We start from the raw sequence: 26,136 nt of genomic DNA on the forward strand, positions 1-26,136 counted from the left end.
TCTCCTAGCTACTAGTGTAGAGCGAGCCGTACGTTTTTTTTTTTTTTTTTTGGTCACATGCTCCTCTTTGTGTTTACTATTCACATAGAGCTGGATGTGTCTGTAGGTACATGTGCGCAGCTGAAATTGAGACTCAGACCAGGCAACGTCTTTCCAATCTTCTATTGTCCAATTTTGGTGAGCCTGTGAGAATTGTAGCCTGAGCTTCCTGTTCTTAGCTGACGAGTGGCATCTAGTGTTGTCTTCTGCTGCTGTAGCCCATCTGCTTGAAGTTTCGATGTGTTGTGTGTTCAGAGATGCTATTCTGCATACCTTCATTGTAACAAGTGGTTATTTGAGATACTGTTGCCTTTGTATCATCTGGAACCAGTCTGCCCATTCTCCTCGGACATCAACAAATTTTCCCGCGCTCACTGGATATTTTTTTTTTTTTTCTTGACCATTCTCTGTAAACCCTAGAGATAGTTGTGTGTGAAAATCCCAGATCGGTCGTTGTTGAAATACTCAGACCAGCCTGTCTGACACCAACAACCATGCCACGTTTAAAGTCACTAAAATCTCTGATGCTTGTTTTGAAGTAGTCTTCACCACGTCTAGATGCTTAAATGCATTGAGTTACTGCCATGTGATTGGCTGATTAGCAATTTATTTTATAAAGCAATTGAACAGGTGTACATAATATGTGTATATGGATGCCTTAGTTAAAGGAAAAATTTGAGGTTGAAAAAATAAATAAATCGGCCTGCATGCTGCACCATTGGTCTACTGTCCCCCTAATCCTGAGAACCCAGCAATCACATGACCGCTGATCGCTCAGGTCCCTGTCAACTCTGAGCGGAGACTGTCCGTCACTGATCATTGCTCTGCCCCCTCCTCCCAGTGCTCACTGGAGCATCAGGATGCAGAGGGGGTGGTTGCATCTCGCTCCAGCTCTGTCACGCAGGAACGGTGATTTCTGGGATACGGAAGTGCAGGAAGGTAAGGCAGGCCATAGACCGTGCTGATAGGGGAATCCCTTCTGCCATTGTATACTCCTGGGGGTGAAACAGTCCCCTGCCAGAAGAAGACAGTGATTGTTGCTAGCCGGCTGTAGCATCCACTAGCGATAATTGCAAGTAAATCCAGCAGACTGGTTGTACCCAAGTTGATCGATCAGTCAACTTGGTACATTCATCCTGCCCATACACGGTTCGAATCTCAGCCAGTTCCTGCTGAACAGAGTCTATGGCCGGCCTAAGTGCACTCCTATGTCCCAGAAGAGAAGCATGACCAAAAAAAGCTTTGGCCATAGTTCTCATTTTAATGTCCTGCTGTCCCTCTGGTCTCCAAACTCTCTAAGCAAAGAGCCAGTTTACTGTCCTTCAGACTTTAGGGGGGGCCGAACTGTGGCCATTAGGAGAATAAAATGTCCCAGCATCAGTTGGAGTAAACCATGCCTCATCTTTTGTGTCAAAACCAGGAATTGTGCCCCATCATTGGTTTCATTGGGCCCCATTATTACATAGTAGGTGAGGTTGAAAGAAGACTAAAGTCCAACCTATGTGTGTGATTTATATGTTGGCATTACATTGTATATCCCTGTATGTTGTGGTTGTTCAGGTGCTTATCTAATAGTTTTTTTAAACTATCGATGCTCCCCGCTGAGACCACCGCCTGTGGAAGGGAATTCCACATCCTTGCCACTCTTACAGTAAAGAACCCTCTACGCAGTTTAAGGTTAAACCTATTTTCTTTCAATTTTAATGAGTGGCTACGTGTCTTATTAAACTCCCTTCCGTGGAAAAGTTTTATCCCTATTGTGGGGTCACCAGTATGGTTTTTGTAAATTGAAATCATATCCCCTCTCAAGCGTCTCTTCGCCAGAGAGAATAAGCTCAGTGCTCACAACCTTTCTTCATAACTAATACCCTCCAGTACCTTTTTTAGCTTTGTTGCACTTCTCTATACATGTTCCATTTCCAGTACATCCTTCTTGAGGACTGGTGCCCAGAACTGGACAGCATACTCCAGGTAAGGCTGGACCAGAGTTTTGTAGAGCGGGAGAATTATCATTTTATCTCTTGAGTTAATCCCCTTTTTAATGCATGCCAATATTCTGTTTGCTTTGTTAGCAGCAGCTTGGCATTGCATGCCATTGCTGAGCCTGTCATCTACTAGGACCCCCAGGTCCTTTTTCTATCCTAGATTCCACCAGAGGTTTTCTCCCCAATGTATAGATTGCATTCATATTTTTGCCACCCAAATGCATTATTTTACATTTTTTTTTTCCACATTAAACGTCATTTGCCATGTAGTTGCCCATCCCATTAATTTGTTCAGATCTTTTTGCAAGTTTTCCACATCCTGCGGATAAGTTATTGCCATGCTTAGCTTAGTATCATCCACAAATACAGAGATTGAACTATTTCCCCCATCCTCCAGGTCGTTTATGAAAATATTAAATAGGATTGGTCCCAGCACAGAACCCTGGGGAACCCCACTACCCACCCCTGACCATTCTGAGTACTCCCCATTTATCACCACCCTCTGAACTCACCCTTTTAGCCAATTTTCAATCTATGTACTTGCCCTATGGTCCATGCCAATGGACCTTACGTTGTACAGTAAATGTTTATGGGGAACGGTGTCAAATGCTTTTGCAAAATCCAGATACACCACGTCTACGGGCCTTCCTTTATCTAGATGGCAGCTCACCACCCCATAGAAGGTTAACCACTTCCTGACCAGAGCACTTTTTTCAATTCGGCACTGCGCCACTTTAACAATTGCGCGGTCGTGGGACGTTGCACTCGAACAAAATTGACGTCCTTTTTTTTCCCCCACAAATAGAGCTTTCTTTTGGTGGTATTTGATCGCCTCTGCGGTTTTTATTTTTTGCGCTATAAACAAAAAGAGTGTAAATTTTGAAAAAATGCTATATTTTTTACTTTTTGCTATAATATCCCCAAACAAATATATTCTAAAACTTTTTTTTTCCCTAAGTTTAGGCCTACATGTATTCTTCTACATATTTTTGGTAAACAAATCGCAGTAAGCGTTTATTGATGGTTTGCGCAAAAGTTATAGCAATAGGGGATGGTTTTATGGCTTTTTCTTTTTACTAGTAATGGCGGCGATCTGCGATTTTTATCGGGAGCGCAACATTATGGCGGACACGTCAGACAATTTTGACACATTTTTGGAGCCATTGGCATTTTTACAGCGATCAATGCTATAAAATTGATTACTGTAAAAATGTCACTGGCAGTGAAGGGGTTAAGTGTGTCCTAGTACGTGTTCTAACTGAAGGGGGGAGGGGACTGTGCAGGGGAGATGACAGATGGTCTGTTCATACTCTGTATGAACAGATGATCTGTCTTTTCTCCCCTCAGATAACCAGAAACTGTGTGTTTACACACACAGATCCCGGTTCTTGGTGTGCCCCGAGCGATCGCGGGAGCCCGGCGGTGATTGCGACCGCCGGGCACTCGCATCAGCTCTGTGGGCGAGCAGGAGGCACTTGCGCCGCCTAGTGACCATCTATGGTACCGACGTACCATGATGGGGATTCGCGCAGTCGCACAACTGCGGTGGCTGGTCGGCATGCGGTTAATAGATTAATTTGGCAAGAACGATTCTTCATGAATCCATGCTGATTACTGCAAATGATACTAAAGTATATTGTATATGGTCCCTTATCCCCTCCAAGAGCTTGCATACTATTGATTTTAGGATAACTGGTTTGTAATTCCCAGGGATGTATTTTGACCCTTTTTTTAAATATTGGTGCTACATTGGCTTTTTTCCAATCAGCTGGTACCATTTCAGTCAGTAGACTGTCAGTAAAGTTTAGGAACAATGGTCTGGCAATTACTTGACTGAGTTCCCTAAGGACCCTCGGGTGCAAGCCATCTGGTCCTGGTGACTTATTAATGTTAAATTTTCCAAGTCTATATCACTGTTGGCCATGAGGGTGTTTCCTGTGATGTCATGAGGATAAACACTGCAGTTTTGGTTACTGAAGCCCCCCTGATTCCCTCGTGAATACTGAGAAGAATAAATTCAATACCTTTGCCATCGCCCCATCCTTTGTAACCAGATTTCCTTCCTCATTCTTTCTTTCTTTATGGGGACAATATAGTCTGTCCTCCCTTTTTTTTTTTTTTTTTTTTTTTTTTCTGTTTATATACTTAAAGACTTTCTTGGGATTTTTTTTTTGCTCTCCTCCGCTATGTGTCTTTTGTGTTCTATCTTATCCGCCCTAATTGCGCCCTTACATTTCTTGTTGCATTCTTTGTAAAGTCTGAATGCTGATGATGACCCCTTAGCCTTGTATTTTTTGAAGGCCGCCTTCTTTGCTTTTATATGCATTTTTACATTGGAGTTGAGCCATCCAGGACTTTTGTTCGCTCTTTTTTTTTTAAATTTCTTTCCCAATGGGATGCACTGGCTCATGCCCTTATTTATTGTGCTCTTAAAGCAAACCCATTTCTCCTCCGTTCTTTGTTCCTAAGATTTTATCCCAGTTTATATCTTCCAGCAAGGCTTGTAGTTTAGGTATGTTGGCTCTTTTGAAAATCAGTGTCTTTGTATTCCCCTTATGTTTCCTAGTTGTGCGATTTATACTGAAGCCAATTGACCTGTGATCGCTGTTAACTAAATTGCCCCTTATTTCCACATCCGTGATCAGGTCTGTATCGTTGGTAATTAGTTGGTCTAGTAATGCTTTGTTTCTAGTTGGTGAGTCTACCATCTGACCCATGAAATTGTCCTGCAAGACATTTAGGAACTAGCGAGCCTTAGACAAATGCGTGGTTCCTTCCGCCAAGTCTAGGCCTGGATAATTAATATCCCCCATTGTGATGACACTTCCCATCCTTGCTGCTAATCCAAATTGTGATAGGAGGTCTGTCTCCCCCTCCTCCCTCAGGTTAAGGGGCCTATAGCATACTACCAGTATTTTCCTCTTAGTTTCTTCCCTTTGAAGCTCTACCCATAAGGATTCCACCTCCTCCCTAGCTCCCTTAGTGAGGTCATCTCTCACATTCACTTATACATTATTCTTGATATGCAGGCATACCCCTCCCCCTTTTTTACATTCTCTATCCCTGCAATAAAGGGTATACCCTTGAATAGTTGCCAGCCAATCATGAGAGCTGTTGAACCAGGTCTTTGAAATTCCCACAAAATCTAAATCCTCCTCATACAACAGTATCTCTAGTTTTCCCATCTTGTCCACCAGGCTCCTGGCATTGAACATGCCACGTAGTTTAGACCAGTCGCATACTGTCCTCTTATTGGGTGTTCCAAGATTGCAACTAGGACTTGTTATTATACTTACCTTGGGTTTATGTGTTTTAGTCAACCTACCATCAATGCCCCCAATACTACGCTCTGGACTATGTTCCGCGCTGACTATCTCTACCTCTTGACCCCCCCCCCCCCCCCCCCGCCTAGTTTAATAGCCCCTCTAACCTTTCGCCCATCCCAGCAAATCTGCACCCTCCTCATTTAGGTGCAGTCTGGCCCAGTTCTCCAGGAGCCCAAACCCCTCCTTACTACACCAGCTCCTCAGCCACTTGTTTACTTCCCTAATCTTCCTCTGCCTTTCTGATGTAGCTCGAGGTACAGGTAGTATTTCTGAGAAGACTACCTTGGAGGTCATTTTTCTCAATTTAGCTCCTAAGTCCCTAAAATCGTTCTCCATCTGCCTCTGACTTTGTCATTGGTGCCAACGTGCACCATGATGGCCGGGTCTTCCCCAGCCCCTCCCAGTAATCTGTCCACCAGATCCGTGATGTGCCGTGCCCGGTAGACAGCATACAGTTCGATGCTTCAGGTCTTTGTGAAAGATTGCCCTCCCTGTCCTTCTAAGAGTTGAGTCCCCTACCACCAGACTCTCCCCCCCCCCCCACTCTTACTGGAAGAGTTCTTCCCTTGGCAGCTAGGGGAGTCCCTCAGCTCCAGCAGTGCTGGTCCCTGACTGGTTTCACCAATGTCACTCACCGGAGCATACTTATTGGGGTATTCCAGCCCAGGATCGACCTCCCTGGAACTTTCCCCTCTATCCTTCCTTACTGTCACCCATCTACTCTTTTCTAGTGCCTGCACCTCTGTCTCCACCCACCTCTGTGCTGGCCCCTGCCATTGTTATGAGTGGGAGGAGCTGTGCCCCTCATTAGTGTCACTGGTCCTGTTGTTGGTGTCATTGGTAGGAATTGTGTCCCATTGGTGTCATTGGGATGGAATGGGCCCCATTGTGCCCCTTCATTGGTGTCAGCGAATGGAATAGTGCCCGAAGGACTGCAGTTTGGAGACCACTGCTGTCAGGCGTGAACCTGGATAATAGCTAGCTATGCTCGGGTTCTGTCTTTCTAGAGCTTGGAGTAATCAGTCACTGAATTTATCAGTGTAAATAATAATTTAGCCTATGGATTATTTGTAATTTTATCAACTATTGTGCTAAAGGCCTGTGACTATAATCCGTTACAGAGGAACTGACTTTTATTTTATTAGATTTCAAGCATTATTCCTTTTATATCAGAAGCTGGCCTAGATTTTAGTGTTTTGATGTAAATTGTTTAGTGATTTTGTGCGTGTGTTTTTTTTTTTTCTCATTAAAATCTACAGCTGTAGCTTATTTAAGATTATTTAAGAAGCCTATAGTAAAATAATCACCTTCATCTTTATAGCCCCTTTACCTCCCTAAATTCATAGATCTTTATATATAAGAAAAATTTAAATTGGCCAGGATTGTCAGTCCTCTAAGCAAGCACTTCATAGGATTGTAACACATTCTGCACCACGGTCCTGGGCTTCTAGTCAGTGCTGGGATGTTGCCAATATATAAACATTAATGGTACACATAGGATATTGTCTAATATATCGATTACGTTAACTCCAATGTTTGGGGAAGGAATGGTATTAGGTGTTTGTATTACTCTACCCACATTCTTAGAGTTTTGTGATTTTTCGATGCAAGACTTTAAACAAGTTTTCACTTGATGCGTATGGAAAAACCTGATGAACCGCAGCAGCTTACTAGCAATATATTTTGTATTTTTTTGTTAGTGTTGTTGTAATGCTCCAGTTATGTCTTTTGAAATATGAATCCCAATCCCTCAATATATCTTTCGCTACTTTTTACTCTACCCTGTAAATTTGACTTTTTTTATTTTTCAGTTTTATACCTCCTGCTTTTTTTCATTTCATATAGAAAACTATTGGATTCATTTTTTTCTTTCTTTGTGAACATGTTTGTGTTTTTTTTTTTTTCTGCACCTTGCGTTTAACCTGCAGTCGTGTCTCTTTCAGCATCGTTTTCAGGTCAGACTCAAGCTGTGATAGTATCTCCAGCCTCCCTTAAGTCAGACACTATGCTGGCACCAAGAATTACTCAGTCCAGTGTTGTGATTGCACCAGCAGGCCTTGCAAGGGTAAGTAACTGATTTAGTATTAAAACAGATTATTTCATGTAAAATGCTTCCTTGCGGGAAAAACTTTTCTGTCAATGATAGTTTTTAAGAAATGTAATTGGTACAAAAAAAGCACACAATACGCAAAATCGATCTGCCGATTTTCGGATCATTAGTACGGTGCTTTTGACAAAAACTGGTATGCAGACTATAAAATTATATAACATTTTTGTTGTTAATGAACTCAACGTCCGATTTTCGTTTTAATTGTTACGGTTTTCATCCGAATAAAATCGTAAGAGCAAGACTATGCATGCTCAGAAACTAAAGAAAACTTACAAAACAATTCAACACATTATGTCACTTCTGAAGTTATATGCCATATGCAAATTTTTCGTATCGTGAGTAACCTCTTCACTTTCGACATGAGACTAGCATGCAACAAGAAAAACGGATGAACGGTTGTCCGAAAATCTAATCATGTACAAGGCTTTAGGGCCCATTCACACCAACGGGCAAGCATTCTGTTCTATATAACGCACCGGTATGCATTGTATTGGACAGGCTTTCTCAGCTAGGGCTCCTCTGGCGATTTGCTGGGGGTTCCTTGGTCAAATGGATCACCCAGTGTAGAAATTACTCTAAATTACACATTTTACAATTCTAGGAATGTAATTGATGGAATGATGCAGGTTTGGAAAATTATTTGATTTTTTTTCTTTTCTAATAGTGTTTGTTTTTTTTTTTTATTTAAGTGTACATTGTAAGTACAAATCCCTACAAAATCAAAACAGTGGTTCTTACAAAGGAACATAATCATTTACAAATGTCAGGCATAGTTTTAAACTATACAAAATGTCAGTCTTCTATCATGGTCAAGATGATCAGGTTTTCCCAATCCCTTACCGTGGTTTCAGTTCAAGTTGAGGCCAGGGGCAACTTCCGTCCGGTTTTACATCTTGAAAGGTTTTATATCTCCAAAAACATTTCAGTGATTGTGTTAAGATGGAGTCTCGGGGCACTCCTTCACTGTCGCACCCTTAACGAGCTGTCCAACTGGGCAACACTGAAAATAAATGTACCACTCACTAAAAGGGAGGGGAAAAAATGTTTTTTGTGATTCTTCGTGGCTAATATGAGTGTGAGACTTTAAATGGACTGTATATGGACGCTGAGCTTTAACTAGCTAGAGATTGAGCTAAAGGTCAGTTGATCATAAATATCTAGAGATGGGACTGATTTAGACAAAAATACAGGAACAGTTTAACAAAGTAATCATATATACGTTTGTTTAACCACTTCTACTTGGGTGGACATCATATGACTTCCTGGGGTTCAAGTGGTGATACAGTATCAACGTTTTCAGCCAGCGATGCTCTTTCATGTAGAAGTGATTTGATTGGCTATATAGCCAGTCAGTCACTACTTCAGGTGACAGAAGGGGGTATCGCAAAATTCTACAACCAACTACAATGACTACCAGTGTAAGGGGGCAATTTCCCACTGACCTGTAATATTTGGGGTCACTTCTACATTCCCCTCCAGTGCAAGACGGCTTTTCTCAGGGATTCTCTATGTGAAGGGGCATTAACCACTTGCCGTCGGCAGGCCGTCATAGGCAGTCCTCAGCTTTGTGGTGGTATATCTGAATGATGCCTGTGGTGAGATGTGGGGTCTTATTGACTCCATATCTCACTGTAAAGAGGTCCTGTCATGTCATATTCCTATTACATGGGATGTTTACATTCCTTGTAATAAAAATAAAAGTGATCAAAAATTTATTTGTGCCAAAATAAAAATTTTTAAGTAAAATTAACAATAAAAAAAAAAAAATGTTAAAGTGCCCCTGTCCCCGTGTGCTCGCACGCAGAAGCGAACACATAGGTATGTCCCGCCTACATATGAAAACGGTGTTCAAACCGCACATGTGAGGTGCCGCCGCAAACGTTAGAGCGAGAGCAATAATTCTAGCCCTAGACCACCTCTGTAACTCAAAACATGTAACCAGTAAAAATTTTTAAATCGTCGCCTATGGGGATTTTTAAGCACCGAAGTTTGGCGCCATTCCACGAGCGTGTGCAGTTGTGAAGCATGACATGTTGGGTATCTGTTTATGAGACGTAACTTCATCTTTCACATTATGCAAAAAAATTGGGTTAACTTTGCTGTTTTTTTTTTTTTTTTTTTTTAAAGCATGAAACTTTTTTTTTTTTCCAAAAAAAATGTGTTTGAAAAATTGCTGCGCAAGTACTGTGCGAGATAAAAAGTTGCAATGACCGCCATTGTATTCTCTAGGGTCTTTGCTAAAAAAAAATATATGTTTGGGGGTTCTATGTAATTTTCTAGCAAAAAAATGATGATTTTTACATGTAGGAGCGAAGTGTCTGAATTGGCCTGGATGCAAAGTGGTTAATCCACTGACAACTATTGTAAGGGGACACGTTTTCATTCACAGGAGGACATAGACTTTTTTTTTTTGGTTTTGGCCATTACATTATTAATTTATTGTAATGTTGTTTATTATGCATGCATAGAGCAAGGACGTGTTGTAAAATTTGCTGTATATGTTAATTATTATAGGTATGCTGTATTCCTTCCTAGTCTGTTTTAAAAATTTCAACTGCTTGCTGTTCATGCTTTTTTAACTATGAAATATAGGTTGAATAGTTTTACCAGGTGTTCTCTGAGACCTTTAAAATTATTTAAAGTGTTCCAGGGTAAAAAAGGTTGAGAGGCGCTAGTATAGGGGCATTGCAATGCATTCTTGCAACATGTTGCACTATTTTATTTTATTTTTTTTAATTTTCTTTATCCAATTTTTACAGATATACGTTTAAACTGTACACACTGCAGTGTAGAGGTGCGCAACGCACTTCTACTTTTTGTTACTGCATAAAAAATGCAGCGTATTGGTGTGAACTGAAGCAATAGGACAATAAGGCTAATTACAGTGGTACCTTGGATTGCGAGCATAATCTGTTCCAGGAGAATGCTTGTAATCCAAAGCACTCGCATATCAAAACGAGTTTCCCCATAGAAGTCAATGGAAATGAAGATAATTAGTTCCACATTAACTTCTATTGCATGCAAATGCTTGGGACCGCTCGGATGCACTTGGGAATGGAGTATTTCCGAGTGTTTCAGAGTGTCACTGGCGCCTCAGCACCTCTGCCCAAATGCGGTACTGCACACCGCAGAGGCTTGAATCCTGCTCGTTTTGCGAGACAACACTAGCAAACCGAGTCAGGATTTAAAAAAAAAAAAAGAAACTGCTCGTATTGTGAAAAGCTCGTTAACCGTGTTGTTTTGTTACAGAGGAGGTCTAGTGCTAGAATAATTGCTCTCGCTCTAACGTTTGTGGCGATACCTCACATGTGTAGTTTAAACACCATTTTCATATGTAGGCGTGACTTACGTATGCGTACGCTTCTGCGAGCGAGCATGCGGGGACAGGGGCACTTTTAAAAAAACATTTTTTTTTTTATTTTACTTTAATTTTTCTAGTTTGAAGCTTTTCTTAAGAAAAAAAAAAAAAAAAAATAAGTCACTTTTATTCCTATTACAAGGAATTTGGCACGACAGGTCCTCTAGGCTGGGAAGCCTGAAATCCCAAAAAAATAGATCTCCACTTCCCAGCCGAGGCGGCGGCGTTTTTTCTAATGCAGAGGCCAGGCGTGACATCGTTATACCGCGTCCGGCCTCTGAACAACCATAGGGACTCCGGGGACCATCTAGCCTGCCGGAAATCTCTATTGCCAGCAGATCCCTTCTCCGCCTCACCGATCGCACGGGTGAGTGAGTCGCCTCACCCTCCCTCCGCCTTTAAGAATGATCAAGCGCTGAACAGTGCAGGGAGTCCCTGGCTCTAAAAAGATATCATCTGAATGATGCCTGTAGCTGCAGGCATCTTTCAGATATCACCGCTCAAAGCCGACAACGTCATATGAGGCAGCAAACGGTTAATAAAGTTTAAAAGAAGTTGAAAAATTACAACATGATGTGTGTGACCCTAAAGCTATTGCAAAATATTTTCTGTTTGCATTCACTGATAATCCTTAAAAAAAAAAAAAAGTTTGAGTAGTTTGTTTACTCTTGCCAGAAATTGTTCTGTTTTTGGTTAGCTTTACACTAATTTGCAACTTTGTGACTGAAAATTGTAATTTTACATTTATTGATAAACCGTAGAAGTGAATAGTTTGATTTTGGTTGCCTATATGCATGCATTTATCTGGGCATAAATCTCACTCTGATGGGGCGAAGCGCCATGATTTAAACTGTTCTTTGTGTCTCATGTAGTCTTCTGGAGTACCAGAGTTCCATGGCAGTATTCTTGTTGGACCAGCTCAGCGATCTCAGGGCACCCAGAAGTCTCAGTCTGCTGTGTCTCAACTCTTTTCCAGTCCAACTCAAGACATCTTGGTGAAGAGAGAGATGACGTCCCAGAACTGCAGCACTGCACCTTCTCCCTCATCCTGTGAGCTCAGAAGGAGAATTCACCATGCCATGATGTATTTAATTGCAGAATTGTCTATTCCTGTGTATATGGTTTGTGCCGTTATAGCTGTAGCTATATTTTGCAAAGAAATAACCCTTTTTTACGATTGGTGAACTCCACTTTTGGTAAACCTATTTATCTACCATCCAATTGCTTGATGAGCCATTTTACAGTTTGTTTGGCCTAATACACACTGGGCATTTAGCCAAGGTGCATGAGTCTCTGTAATTTAGGTGCAGGTGGAAGGCACAGGGGCACCATCCAGCCCTGCTGCCGGCAGTTTATAAAACACTACAAGAAGCTGACAGCTGCTGGGACTAGACCATGCGATAACAGCAGTCCTAACATTTAGGGCAGTATGCTCCCAGGGACAAATCCCCAGACTGCTTGCCTTTTGGGCATTCATCCCTGGACACATACTGCCCTAAATGGTAGGACCATTTGATGCACTGCCCAGCTGCAGCAGCTGGCAATCCAAACAGCCTGTGCCTCCTGCCCACACCTAAACCAGCTCTTGGAAGGGTATAAGAGACTATATACAAGATTTTAGTAATGAAAACTGTATCATTAGCAGTAATCAGCATGAATTCATGAAGAATCGTTCTTGCCAAACCAATCTATTAACCTTCTATGAGGCGGTGAGTTGCCATCTAGATAAAGGAAGGCCCGTAGACGTGGTGTATCTGGATTTTGCAAAAGCATTTGACACCGTTCCCCATAAACGTTTACTGTACAAAGTAAGGTCCATTGGTATGGACCATAGGGCGAGTACATGGATTGAAACCTGGCTACAAGGGCGAGTTCAGAGGGTAGTGATAAATGTGTACTCAGAATGGTCAGGGGTGGGTAGTGGGGTCCCACGGGGTTCTGTGCTGGGACCAATCCTATTTAATTTGTTTATAAACGACCTGGAGGATGGGATAAACAGTTCAATCTCTGTATTTGCGGACGATACTAAGCTAAGCAGGGCAGTAGCTTCTCCGCAGGATGTGGAAACCTTGCAAGAAGATCTGAACAAATTAATGGGGTGGGCAACTACATGGCAAATGAGAGATTTAACCGCTTCAGCCCCAGAAGATTTCACCCCCTTCCTGACCAGAGCACTTTTTACAATTTGGCACTGCGTCGCTTTAACTGACAATTGCGCAATCGTTCGCTGTACCTAAACAAAATTTGCATCCTTTTATTCCCACAAATAGAGCTTTCTTTTGGTATTTGATCACCCCTGCTTTTATTTTTTGCGCTATAGACAAAAGAGCGACAATTTTTGAAAAAAAATTTTTTTACTTTTTGAAAAAACTAATTTCATCAGTTTAGGCCAATATATATTTTTGGTAAAAAAAAAAAATTGCAAAAAGCGTATATTGATTTGGTTTGCGCAAGTTACAGCGTCTGCAAACGATGGGAAAGATTTGTGCCATTTTTTTTTTTTTTTTTTTTTTTTACTAGTAATGGTAGTGATCTGGGATTTTTAGCAGTACTGCAACAATGGGATGAACAGATCAGAGACTTTTGACACTTTTTTGGGACCATTGGCATTTATACAGCGATCAGTGCTAAAAAAATGCAGTAACTACTGTGTAAATGTCACTGGCAGGGAAGGGGTTAACACTAGGGGGCGATCAAGGGGGTTAAATGTGTGTCCTCTCAGCATGTTCTAATTGTGGGGATGGGAGTGACTAGGAGAGGAGCCATATTGTTTTTCCTACTTGGTAGGAAGAAATGATATGGCTCCTCTCCTCTGCCGGCCGTGTGCATCGGGTCCCCCGTCGCGCAGTGGGTGCACACCCTCTGGTGGCCGAAAACTGGTAGGACATACCCGTACGGGATTTTGCCCAGGAGTGCCATTGTGCCGCAGCATATCTGCGTGACATGGTCGGTAAGTGGTTAATGTAGAAAAATGTAAAATGATGCATTTGGGTGGCAAAAATATGAATGCAATCTATATTCTGGGGGAATCTGGGATGGATAAGGACCTGGGGGTCCTAGTAGATGATTAGGCTCAGCAATGTCAAGCTGCTGCTAACAAAGCAAACAGAATATTGGCATGCATTAAAAAAGGAATTAACTCCAGGAATAAAGCGATAATTCTCCCATTCTACAAGACTCTGGTCCGGCCGCAACTGGAGTTTGCTGTCCAGTTCTGGGCACCAGTCCTCAGGAAGGATGTACTGGAAATGGAGCGAGTACAAAGAAGGGCAACAAAGCTAATAAAGGGTCTGGAGGATATTAGTTATGAGGAAAGGTTGCGAGCACTGGACTCCTCTCTGGAGAAGAGACGCTTGAGAGGGGATATGATTTCAATTTACAAATACCGTACTAATGACCCCACAATAAAACTATTAGATAAGCACCTGAACGACCACAACATACATGGATATACAATGTAATACTGACATATAATCACACATAGGTTGGACTTGTGTTTTTTTCAACCTCATCTACTATGTAACACTGATCTAGTGATTATAATGGGAAAAATCCATCTACTCAGCCTGAGGATGTTAGTGGGATGCTCCCCATCAATGTCTAGAGAATGGGAGCCAGATACAGTTCCACAATATTTGCAGAAGCTCCTCCTTGCAATAGCCTGTGAACAATTGTGTATGTTTTAAAGAAAGCGGGTCAGACACTCCCAGGTGCCTACATGTCTTTCCCACGTTCTATAGAGTGCTGTAGAACTCCCCAGGTTTCAGGGCTCCCATTATGTGACTAGTAACTACATATAGTAAACGGACGTTTTTTTTACTCATTCCTATTGGTCAAACAATTTAACGGGCTGCCTCAAAGACCACAGTAAGGAGACAGGAAAGCACATTTTCTACACCATCTGCATAATAGACGGCATTGGCTTTTAAGGGTTTTGTTGCCATTTAGAATAAAGTATAACGGACAAGATCTGCAGGATTCCAGACTTTATGAAATGTAATCAATGGTTTTGTAAGCTAAGACTGGTCACATGTATACTTTAAGTAGCATGAATTTTGTAGTTTCACTCCTTCAGACATTACACTTTGATGTGGTACATTTTATAGAAGACAATTTATTTTTAATTGAGTTTTATGCCACCTAGTCAATTATTCATAGGCACATTGTATATTGTAAGATTGTTTATGCAATTTTTTGTAACTTGATATGTTTCAAAAGAGCCAAAAACTATACACCTCACAGATCCCAAAATCACCAGGCAGAGGGAGAGCTGGTGTTCCAGCAGTTGCCATTCTCCGTTCTTGTATAATAAAAAATGAACACTAATGTGCACAAGCCATTACTTGTGTTAGAAGGCATCACTGGAAAACCTAATCATATCTGCCTTTTTTTAGAGCAATTTTTTTCAGGAAATCTAAGTATTGTGTACATTTTGCCTTTCAAGATCGGGATTGTCACCGTTCAAGACGGGGGTCGCCATGTGCATCTGAACACAGCCTCAGCCCTCCGCAAAGCTCAGGAAAAACCTCATCTGACTCTCACTGCTCTACATCTAAGGTACAGTCTCATTATTGGAGTTTGTCTGCTCAATGGCTCTCAATCCTCACTGTGGGCCTTTTTTAATAAATATACAGTATAACACGTACCCCAAGTTTAGGAGAAAAACTTTTAGGAGGGAAGTTTAAAAAAAAAAATTACATTTTAAATGCCCATCAATGAAGCCTTATCAGTGTCCATCTGCAGCCTTGCCCATCATTGCAGAATGGTCACTGTCCATCTGCAGCCTTGCCCCAAATTGCAGCATGATCGGTTTTTAAATTGTTGCGCCACCGAGATAGACAGAGCCGGATGTCCTTTGTACTCTGCTCGGCTCCTCTCGCAGTCCCGCCCCTTAGCCCAGCTCCTATGATGGACACAACACCGTTCCAATGGCGGGACGTAAATGCTAGGAGGCGGGACTGGGCGTGACTGCGAGCGGAGCCGAGCCTAGCCGAATACACAGTACACTCGGCTCTGTCTATTTCGGCGAAGCTGAGTTTCCTGCTTCCCCTCCGAGGCAGCGGTTAGGCATATAACACGCACCCACGATTTCCCCCTGATTTTAAGTGGAAAAAAGTGCATGTTATACGCCGATAAAAACAGTAATTTTCATAATCTGTACCTCTGCAATCTTGGACATGTTGTTGTGTGTTTTTTTTTTTTTTTTTTTTTTTTCTTGGGGGGGGGTGGGGGGGGGGGGGGTTCTCAAGTAGAATTTATTAAGGTGGTTGCAACCCCACTTGGTAGATCTCAGGTAATCTCCTGTGTCCAATAATCCTGTGTCCCTGTGTGTGTGCTTTATTAAAACTAATTCCGCTATATACCTTATTTCAGAGTGGCGCTCACATGACCTATCTTGGGACCATACGCTGGCAGATGCATTGAACCAGATGGCTTCTGCAGCAAAAAGTTATTCTAATAGTCCAGAAAATTGAAAGTCACATCCAATATTTGCTATGCAGGAAACATACGGATGTGCTATAAGAATTTCATTTTATGCTTCAGGACCTTAGATATTTGCAAAGGACAGTTGTAGGGGAAGTAATAAACACCTGGGTTTTAAGAAATGGAAAGTAACGGTGTTTGGTTACTGGCTTACCTGTTGTGTTTTCACAATGGGTGGGTACATGGGCCTCAGTCTTTACCGATACAGGACAAAAATTTAAGGAGTAATCAGAATGCTGCTGTCATCTGCTAGTGCAGTTCAGAAAATAAAAAGGATCCCATTGGTTGCTGTGAGTAACAGACACTTGAATTTCCTCCAGTTTTCTAATTTTGCTCCCCAAGATTCAGATCCATTTGCATACATTTTCTGCTAACAGCCTAAATGCAGGTAAAATCAGACAATATGAACTGCAGATAATCTTGTACAGGAAGTCCTATTTTTATTTCATTTTGCCAAATTTTGTTTTTATCTTGTAGAATGAAAGATTGAAGCATATTTCTGCAGAACAGAAGAGGAGATTTAATATAAAGATTGCTTTCAACACACTGCACAGTTTTGTTTCCTCAAGCTCCAAACCGGTACTTGATCAGCCACTTTCAAACGTATTGTGCCTTGTTGCAGGATGTTTTCTGTACTATTTGTTAGTGAGAGTAGTGCTATGGTTCTTTATGGGTATTATTTTCACTGTTTCGTGCTCATAACAATATGAAAAACCGTATAACTATCTAAAGATTTCTTTACTTCTGAACTAATTAAAGTGATTGTAAAGTTTTTTTGTTTTTTGTTTTTTCCCCCCAAAAAAATAACAAACCTGTTACACTCACCTGCTCTGTTGCAGTGGTTTTGCACAGAGCAGCCTAGATCCTCCTCTTCTCAGGTCCATCTTCTGTGATCTTCACCCCTCTCTCCTGTTCAGTGCCCCCACAGCAAGCAGCTTGCTATGGGGGAGCCGAGCCACAGCTCTGTGTTTATTCAGACACGAAGCCCTGACCTGGCCCCGCCCCCTCTCTCTGCTGATTGGCTAGCTGATTTTGACAGCAGCGGCAGCCAATTACGCCACTGCTGTGTCTCAGCCAATTGGGAGGGAGAATCTTGGTGCAGCTAATGATTTCTTAATCGTGCTTTAACCCCTTAGTGCCGACCGTACGCAAATTTGTGCGTACCGGGGTGATGCAGACATCGCCCTGGTACCGTTTTTAATAGCCAGCGGTTGGCTTTATAGTGATAACAACCGATGCCGCTTGAAGTTGCTCGGCTGTTATCCAAAAGGAGTGGGAGGGAGGCGGGAGCCCTCCGCTGCTCTTCCCGGGCCTCCCTTCCCACCGGGAGACCCAAGCCACTAGCCGGCGCGTCCGACTCGAACAAAGCTAGATTTGGCTTTGATCGGGTCTCCAATGTAAAATCCGGGAAGCGGCGTTACGACGACACTTCCAGTTTATTTAACTGCCAATGGCGCCAATTTTTTAAAAAAATTACCGTATTCAGAATCCTCAATTTCGGCGATCTGCAAAGAGTACATAGAGTACCTGTCACCACCTATTACTGTCACAAGGGATGTTTACATGATGAGAATTTTTTTCAATTTTTTTTTTTTAAAGGGACAATGTAAAAAATGTTTTTAAAGCGCCCCCGTGCTTACGCCGCAAAGAAAATGCATACGCAAGTCACGCCTGCAAATTGTAAACGGTGTTTACACATGTGAGGTATTGCCGCGATAGTAAGCGCAATAATTCTAGCACTAGACCTCCACTGTAACTCTAATCTGTTAATCGTTATTTTCTTTTAAAGCGTCGCCTATGGGGATTTTTAGGTACCGTCGTTGGTCGCCATTTCACGAGTGTGCGCAATTTCAAAGCATGACATGTTGGGTGTCTATTTACTCGGTGTAACGTCTTTCACATTATACAAAAAAAATTGGGCTAACTTTACTGTTTAGTTTTTTTTTTAATTCATGAAAGTGTTTTTTTTTTTTTGTTCCCAAAAAATTGCGTTTAAAAGACCGCTGTGCAAATATCGTGTGACAAAAAATATTTCAACGATTGCCATTTTTTTCTTTAGGGTCTGCTAAAAAAAAAAAAAAAAATATATATATATATATATATATATATATATATATATATATATATATATATATATATATATATATATATATATATATATATATATATATATATATATATATATATATATATATATATATATAATGTTTGGGGTTTCTAAGTGTTTTTTTTAGAAAAAAATATGGATTTGAACTTGTAAGCAACAAATGTCAGAAAAAGGCTTAGGCATGAAAGGGTTAAACAGCTATTCTGTTCCTGTTTAATCCAAACAATCAAAATACTTGTATCTTAATTTAGGCATATGGAAACCTTTTTACTGTTTTCAAGATGTCTGGATTAGCACAGTTGCATTGCATAGCCCAATTATTGCCTGTTTGCCTCCTCTGCAAAGGTAGAATACTACTTGCAGTGCTGTGCTAATGGATTCCAGTATGTGATGCAGTGGGGCTAATGTTCAAAAGGTGGAGAAAAGGGTTGCTATGTGGACCATTTCAGTTTTGCTCTGACAAATGAGCAGTATGGGTGCTATTGGTAATTCTGCTACTGCAGTTTTTATTTCCTGCAGTGTGCAGAAGTTTCCTAATGGTGCAATTGTGTTGTGTCATCTAACCCAGATCAGCCATGCGATCACACTACAGAAGACCGTGGAGTACATTGCCAAACTGCAGCAGGAGAGGGCCAATGTGTTGGAAGAGACCAGACGACTCAGGGAAGAAGTAGAAGAGTTAAACATTGCCATCAAGTATGGCTTAGCTTTTTGTCCCAAGCGCTTTATTGTGAATTGATGGATTTTACTTTGCCCAGTACATTTATAAATAAGAAAAATATATTTTTCAGTTCCTGTCAGCAGCAACTTCCAGCCACTGGTGTACCCATAACTCCACAAAGAACAAACCATATGAGGGATCTGTTTGACAAGTACGTGCAGAGAAGAACGATTCAAAATTGGAAGTTCTGGATTGTATCCCTTTTGTTACACTGTGCACAAATAATTTATAAATCCAAATAATCTATAGGAACCGCGCTACAGGATTGAATAGGTATACTACTATGATCAAGACCAAACAAAATACAAAATGAAATTAAATGAGCATATATAAAAATCAATCATTTAAAGTGACAGTAAATAATGATAAAAAATGTGTATTGATAACAGAAAAAATAAAGTCACAAAACCAAATCGTGGTTTAAGTGGTGAGATACCAAATTCAATTGCCATGACATAAAATTATAACGATGAATGATGATGATTAAAGGAAAGGAGATCCCTGTAGCCAAATCAATGTTCGAATGGTGACTAATATAAATTCATCGGCAAACACCCAGTGAAAAAATCCACCACCTGTAAAAATGCACGCTTACCAAAGGCAAGCTACAAATCAGCTTGTATGTAGATATCCACTCAGTGGAGACAACACCTTCAATCTCCTCATAGAGGATGGACAGGCAGGACCCTCCGTCCAGTGAATCCAAATGATCATCAGGGGAGACCTCCTCTGCCGCCAGATCCTGCAGTGTCTTCTCTCTACTTCCTATGGAACGTCCAACGCTACACACGGGATGTTCCATAGGAAGTAGAGAGAAGACACTGCAGGATCTGGCGGCAGAGGAGGTCTCCCCTGCTGATCATTTGGATTCACTGGACGGAGGGTCCTGCCTGTCCATCCTCTGTGAGGAGATTGAAGGTGTTGTCTCCACTGAGTGGATATCTACATACAAGCTGATTTGTAGCTTGCCTTTGGTAAGCGTGCATTTTTACAGGTGGTGGATTTTTTTCACTGGGTGTTTGCCGATGAATTTATATTAGTCACCATTCGAACATTGATTTGGCTACAGGGATCTCCTTTCCTTTAATCATCGTCATTCATCCTTATAATTTTATGTCATCGCAATTGAATTTGGTTTCTCACCACTTAAACCACGATTTGGTTTTGGGACTTTATTTTTTCTGTTATCAGTACACATTTTTTATCATTATTTACTGTCACTTTAAATGATTGATTTTTATATATGTTCATTTAATTTCATTTTGTATTTTGTTTGGTCTTAATCATAGTAGTATACCTATTCAATCCTGTAGCGCGGTTCCTATAGATTATTTGTATTTGTGTATGCCTCACAATTAGAACTGCAGCTTATGTATTTTTCACATTTGGGAAGCGTGGTAATTTTGATATTTTTCTCAAATAGTTTATAGCATGTGGATTTATGCCAGTCAGTCTCTTTAAGATGTCTCATTTTCAAAATGGTTTCTCTCTGTAACAGAGTTATATGGCACCATACCGAAGGGGAACTTCACTTCCAGTTGTGTGGTTATTTGAATATTGGGGGTTGAGTTTTTTTCAGCCGTGCAGTTCAGCTTAACCCACGTAAATATGTATAGTGAGATGGCAGGCTGCACTCTAGGCTCTTTTTCATATATGTAATATTTCATATTTTGCTTTCCTAAAAAACCTTTTTAACAAGGTTTTAGTCTTCAACACGCGACTCCAGTGGTCAGATCTATGCAGGCAAAGTCTCAGTTGTAGCTACCTGGCATAGCCATTATGAGCAGGGCACCTGCCGATCATCGGTAAAGCACACAAATCTTAGATATGCCTATGTCAAGGAGGCAGATCTCCGTTCTGACAGGGGGTGAAGGGATGGATTTTGTGTTCATGCAAAGCAGGAAATAAAATCCATCTCTTCCCCCTAGTAAAAGCACCTAACACAATACACAAAAACACCTCAAGCCACACCAGAAAGGCAGAGGGAGATTAGAGAAGTAAACAAGTGGCTGAGGAGCTGGTGTAGTAAGGAGGAGTTTGAGTTCCTGGAGGACTGGGCCAACTTCTCAGTCAGTCCCCCGTACTATAGAAGGGACGGACTGCACCTAATTGAGGGTGTAAATCTGCTGGGCGTAAAGGTGGCCAAAAAGTTAGAGGGGTTTTTAACCACTTCAATACAGGGCACTTATACACCTTCCTGACCAGACCAATTTTCAGCTTTCAGTGCTGTCGCAGTTTGAATGACAATTGCGCGGTCATGCTACACTGTACCCAAACAAAATTTTTATCATTTTGTTCCCACAAATAGAGCTTTCTTTTGGTGGTATTTGATCACCTCTGCGGTTTTTATTTTTTGCTAAACAAATAAAAAAAGACCGAAAATTTTGATAAAAATAAAAGTTTTGCTTTTGTTTCTTTTAAAAAAAAATTGTAAATAAGTAAGTTTTCTCTTTCACTGATGGGCACTGATAAGGCGGCATTGACAGGCACTGATACGGTGGCACCGATGAGGTGGCACCAATGAGCGGGCACTGGTAGGCGGCACTGATGGGCACTGGTAGGCGGCACTGATGGGCACTGGTAGGTGGCACTGATATGCAGCACTGGTAGGCGGCACTGATGGGCACTCATGGGTGGCACTCATGGGTGGCACTGATGGGCACTGAAAGGCGGCACTGAAAGGCGGCACTGATAGGCGGCACTGCTGGGCACTGATAGGGTGGCACTGATAGGCACTGCTGGGTGGCACTGATAGGCGGCACTGCTGGGCACTGATAGGCGGCACTGATAGGCGGCACTGATAGGCGGCACTGATATGAGGCACTTATAGGCATCCCTGGTGGCACTGGTAGGCATTGGAGTGGGCACTGATTGGCAGCTGCCTGGGCACTGATGGCTGCCTGGGCACATAGTGGTATTTTCCTGGGGGTCTAGGGGCATACCTGGTGGTCCAGTGTGGATGGCTTCCCTGGTGGTCCTGGGCAGGATCCGAGGGGGGGCTGTGCTGATAAACAATCAGCACAGACCCCCCCCCCCCCCGTCAGGAGAGCAGCCGATCGGCTCTCCTCTACTCGCGTCTGTCAGACGCAAGTGAGGAAAAGCCGATTACCAGCTCTTCCTATTTACATTGTGATCAGCCGTGATTGGACACAGCTGATCATGTGGTAAAGAGTCTCCATCAGAGACTCTGTAACTAGATCGGTGTTGCGGGGTGTCAGACTGACACACCGCAACAACGATCGCCGCGATGCGCGCCTCCCGGGGGCGCGCAGCAGCTCGATATTCCTGATCACGTCATATGACGTCCGGTCAGGAATATCAAACCACTTTGTCGCCGTCATTTTGTAATAGGGCGGGCAGCAAGTGGTTATATTAGGCGACCGGGGGGGGGGGGGTCCAGAGGTAGAGATAGTCAGCGCAGAACATATTCCAGAGGGTAGTATTGGGGGCATTAATGTTAGGTTGACTAAAGCACATAAACCCAAGGTAAGTATAGTAACAAGTCCTAGTTGAAATCTGTGGCAATTTATTCATAGACGACCTGGAGGATGGGATAAACAGTTGAATCTCTGTATTTACAGACAATACTAAGCTAAGCACGGCAATAACTTCTCCGCAGGATGTAGAAACCTTGCAAGAAGATCTGAACAAATTAATGGGGTGGGCAACTACATGGCAAATGACGTTTAATGTGGAAAAATGTAAAATAATTCATTTGGGTGGCAAAAATATGAATGCAATCTATACACTGGGGGGAGAACCTCTGGGGGAATCTAGGATGGAAAAGGGCCTGGGGGTCCTAGTAGATGATAGGCTCAGCAATGGCATGCAATGCCAAGCTGCTGCTAACAAAGCAAACGGAATATTGGCATGCATTAAAAAGGGGATTAATGACAGGGATGAAGCAATAATTCTTCTACTCTACTCTGGTCTGGTCGCACCTGGAGTATGCTGTCCAGTTCTGGGCACCAGTCCTCAGGAAGGATGTACTGGAAATGGAGCGAGTACAAAGAAGGGCAACAAAGCTAATAAAGGGTCTGGAGGATATTCGTTATGGAGAAAAGTTGTGAGCACTGAACTTATTCTCTCTGGAGAAGAGACGCTTGAGAGGGGATATGATTTCAATTTACAAATACCGTACTGGTGACCCCACAATAGGGATAAAACTTTTTCGCGGAAGGAAGTTTAACAAGACACTTGGCCACTCATTAAAATTAGAAGGAAAGAGGTTTAACCAAAATTTACGTAGAGGGTTCTTTATTGTAAGAGCGGCCGGGGGAACATCGATGGTTTAAAAAAACTATTAGATAAGCACCTTAACGACCAAAACATACAAGGATATACAATGTAATACTGACTTATGATCACACACATAGGTTGAACTTGCGTCCTTCGTGTCCGATTTTCCACCACAATATCGCAGTCCCGCTATTGCTGATCACCGCCATTACTAGTATTTAAAAAAAAAAAAAAAACATTCATATACCATAGATAATAGATATAACGTTCATGTAAACCAATCAATATACACTTATTAGGTTTTTTTTTACCACAAATGTATCAGAATACATATTTGCCTAAATTTATGAATAAATTGGATGTTGGTTTTTTTTTTTAATTTATTGAATATGTTTTATAGCAGAAAGCAAGTGTTTTTTGGGTTTATTTTTTTTTTTCAAAATTGTTGGTCTTTTTGTGGGAAGAAAGGACTTAAATTTTATTTGGGTACAGTGTTGCACAGCAGCGCAATTGTCAGTTAAAATAACGCGGTGGCGTATCGCAATAAAAATGGCCTGGTCATGAAGGGGGTAAATCTTCCAAAGGTCAAGTGGTTAATATGACTCTTGCTAGGGTTTGATATGTACGCTGTGGTTCCTCCCACCAACCCCTACATTACTACAGTGTTTTGTAGTGATGTAGATGTCATGGAAGGCGCAGCCTCCAGCAGGGAACATGCTATCCCAAACACTTGATCCAGTAGTCGGCCAGGTAAGTATACAAGTTATTTTTTATAAGGGGCAGCTGCTGGAGACTGTATACTAAGGGAGAGGGTTGCTTTAAATATATTTGACAACCATTATTGTCCAAATTGTCATCTTCATTGTGGTATTTTGCTAAAATTCTTCCTGGTATTTGTTATTGTAAGTACTACAGCCCCAGTACAGTGAACAGTTGCTGGCTGTGTTGGTGGATATTTAGATCTACCTTTTTTCCTTAACTCTTTGTGCATTCAGTTCAGCATCATTATAAAGCCCTTGTTTGACTCGTTCAATGACATAGTATCTACAGCTAGCATAGAAGAATTATACAGCACTACTGTAGAATGGCTGGAACATCATTGCTCCCTCCCTGCATTGAGGCCCAGTAAGTACATTCCCCCCCCTCTTCTTTTTTTTTTGTTTTGTTTTCATGTTCCATTAGTTGCTCAATTTACAGTGCATTCAGAAAGTTTTCACAGCGCTTCACTTTTTCCACATTTTATGTTATTCCAAAATTGATTAAATTCATTATTTTCCTCAAAATTCTACAAACAATACCTCATAATGACAATGTGAAATAAGTTTGTTTGAAATCTTTGCAAATTTATTAAAAGTAAAAAAAATGAAAAAAAAAATCACATGTACATAAATATTCACAGCCTTTGACATGGCACTAAAAAATTGAGCTCAGGTGCATTCCATTTCCACTGATCATCCTTGATGTTTCTACAACTTGATTGGAGTCCACCTGTGGTAAATTCAGTTGATTGGACATGATTTGGGAAGGCACAACCTGTCTATATAAAGTTCCACAGTTAACAGTGCATGCCAGAGCACAAACCAAGCAATGAAGTCCAAGGAATTGTGTGTAGACCTCCAACAGGATTGTATCAAGGCAGAGATCTGGGGAAGGGTACAGAAAAATGTCTGCAGCATTGAGGGTTCCAATGAGCACATGGCCTCCATTATGCATAAATGGAAGACATTTGGAACCAGCAGGACTCTTCCTAGAGCTGGCCACCCAGGCCAAACTCATTGATTTGGGGAGAAGGACCTTACCTTAGTGACCAACAACCCCATGGTCAGTCTGACAGAGCTCCACTGTTTCTCTGTGGAGAGAGGAGAACCTTCAAGAAAAACAACCATCTCTGCAGCACTCCACCAATCAGGCCTGTATGATAGAGTGATCAGACGGAAGCCACTCCTCAGTAAAAGGCACATGACAGCCCACCTGAAGTTTGCCAAAAAGCACCTGAAGGACTCTGACCATGAGAAACAAAATTCTCTGGTCTTATGAAACAAAGATGGAACTCCTTGGCCTGAATGGCAAGCGTCATGTCTGGAGGAAACCAGGCACTGCTCATCACCTGGCCGATACTATCCCTACAGTGAAGCATGGTGGTGGCAGCATCATGCTGTGGAGATGTTTTTCAGCAGCAGGAACTGGGAGACTAGTCAGGATCGAGGGAAAGATAACTGCAGCAATGTACAGACATCCTTGATGCAAACCTGCTCCAGAGCGCACAGCCAAGATAACACAGGAGTGGCCTACCGAATAACTCTGTGAATGCCCTTGAGTGGCCCAGCCAGAACCCAGACACGAACCTGATTTGAACATCTCTGGAGAGATCTGAAAATGGCTGTGCGCTGACGCTCCCTATCCAACCTGATGGAGCTTGAGAGGTCCTGCAAAGAAGAATGGGACAAACTGCTCAAAAATAGGTGTGCCAGACTTGTAGCATCATACTCAAAAAGACTTGAGGCTGTAATTGGTGCCAAAGGTGCTTCAACAAAGTATTGAGCAAAGGCTGTGAATACTTATGTACATGCGATTTATTTTTTTATTTTTTATATACATTTGCAAAGATTTCAAACAAACTCCTTTCACATTGTCATTATGGGGTATTGTTTGTAGAATTTTGAGGAAAATGAATTTTAATCCATTTTGGAATAAGGCTGTAATATAACAATATGTGGAAAAAGTGAAGCACTATGAATACTTTCCGGATACACTGTAAGGTAAATTT

General features: G+C 41.7%; 1 protein-coding gene across 2 annotated transcripts in view; it reads left to right on the top strand.

Moving 5' to 3' along the window:
• MLXIP (MLX interacting protein) overlaps positions 1-26,136 on the top strand; it is a 121,596-nt gene that overhangs the window by 91,992 nt on the left and 3,468 nt on the right. For both annotated transcript variants that reach the window (XM_073626849.1, XM_073626858.1), the window contains 7 exons: positions 7,294-7,415; positions 11,691-11,868; positions 15,263-15,375; positions 16,780-16,881; positions 18,978-19,105; positions 19,201-19,324; positions 24,365-24,494. In XM_073626849.1, coding sequence (XP_073482950.1) covers positions 7,294-7,415; positions 11,691-11,868; positions 15,263-15,375; positions 16,780-16,881; positions 18,978-19,105; positions 19,201-19,324; positions 24,365-24,494 — 897 coding nt within the window. The remainder of the gene's footprint in view (positions 1-7,293; positions 7,416-11,690; positions 11,869-15,262; positions 15,376-16,779; positions 16,882-18,977; positions 19,106-19,200; positions 19,325-24,364; positions 24,495-26,136) is intronic.

This window comes from Aquarana catesbeiana, linkage group LG01 (genome assembly GCF_042186555.1).
Source record: "Aquarana catesbeiana isolate 2022-GZ linkage group LG01, ASM4218655v1, whole genome shotgun sequence".
Taxonomy (NCBI): domain Eukaryota; kingdom Metazoa; phylum Chordata; class Amphibia; order Anura; family Ranidae; genus Aquarana; species Aquarana catesbeiana.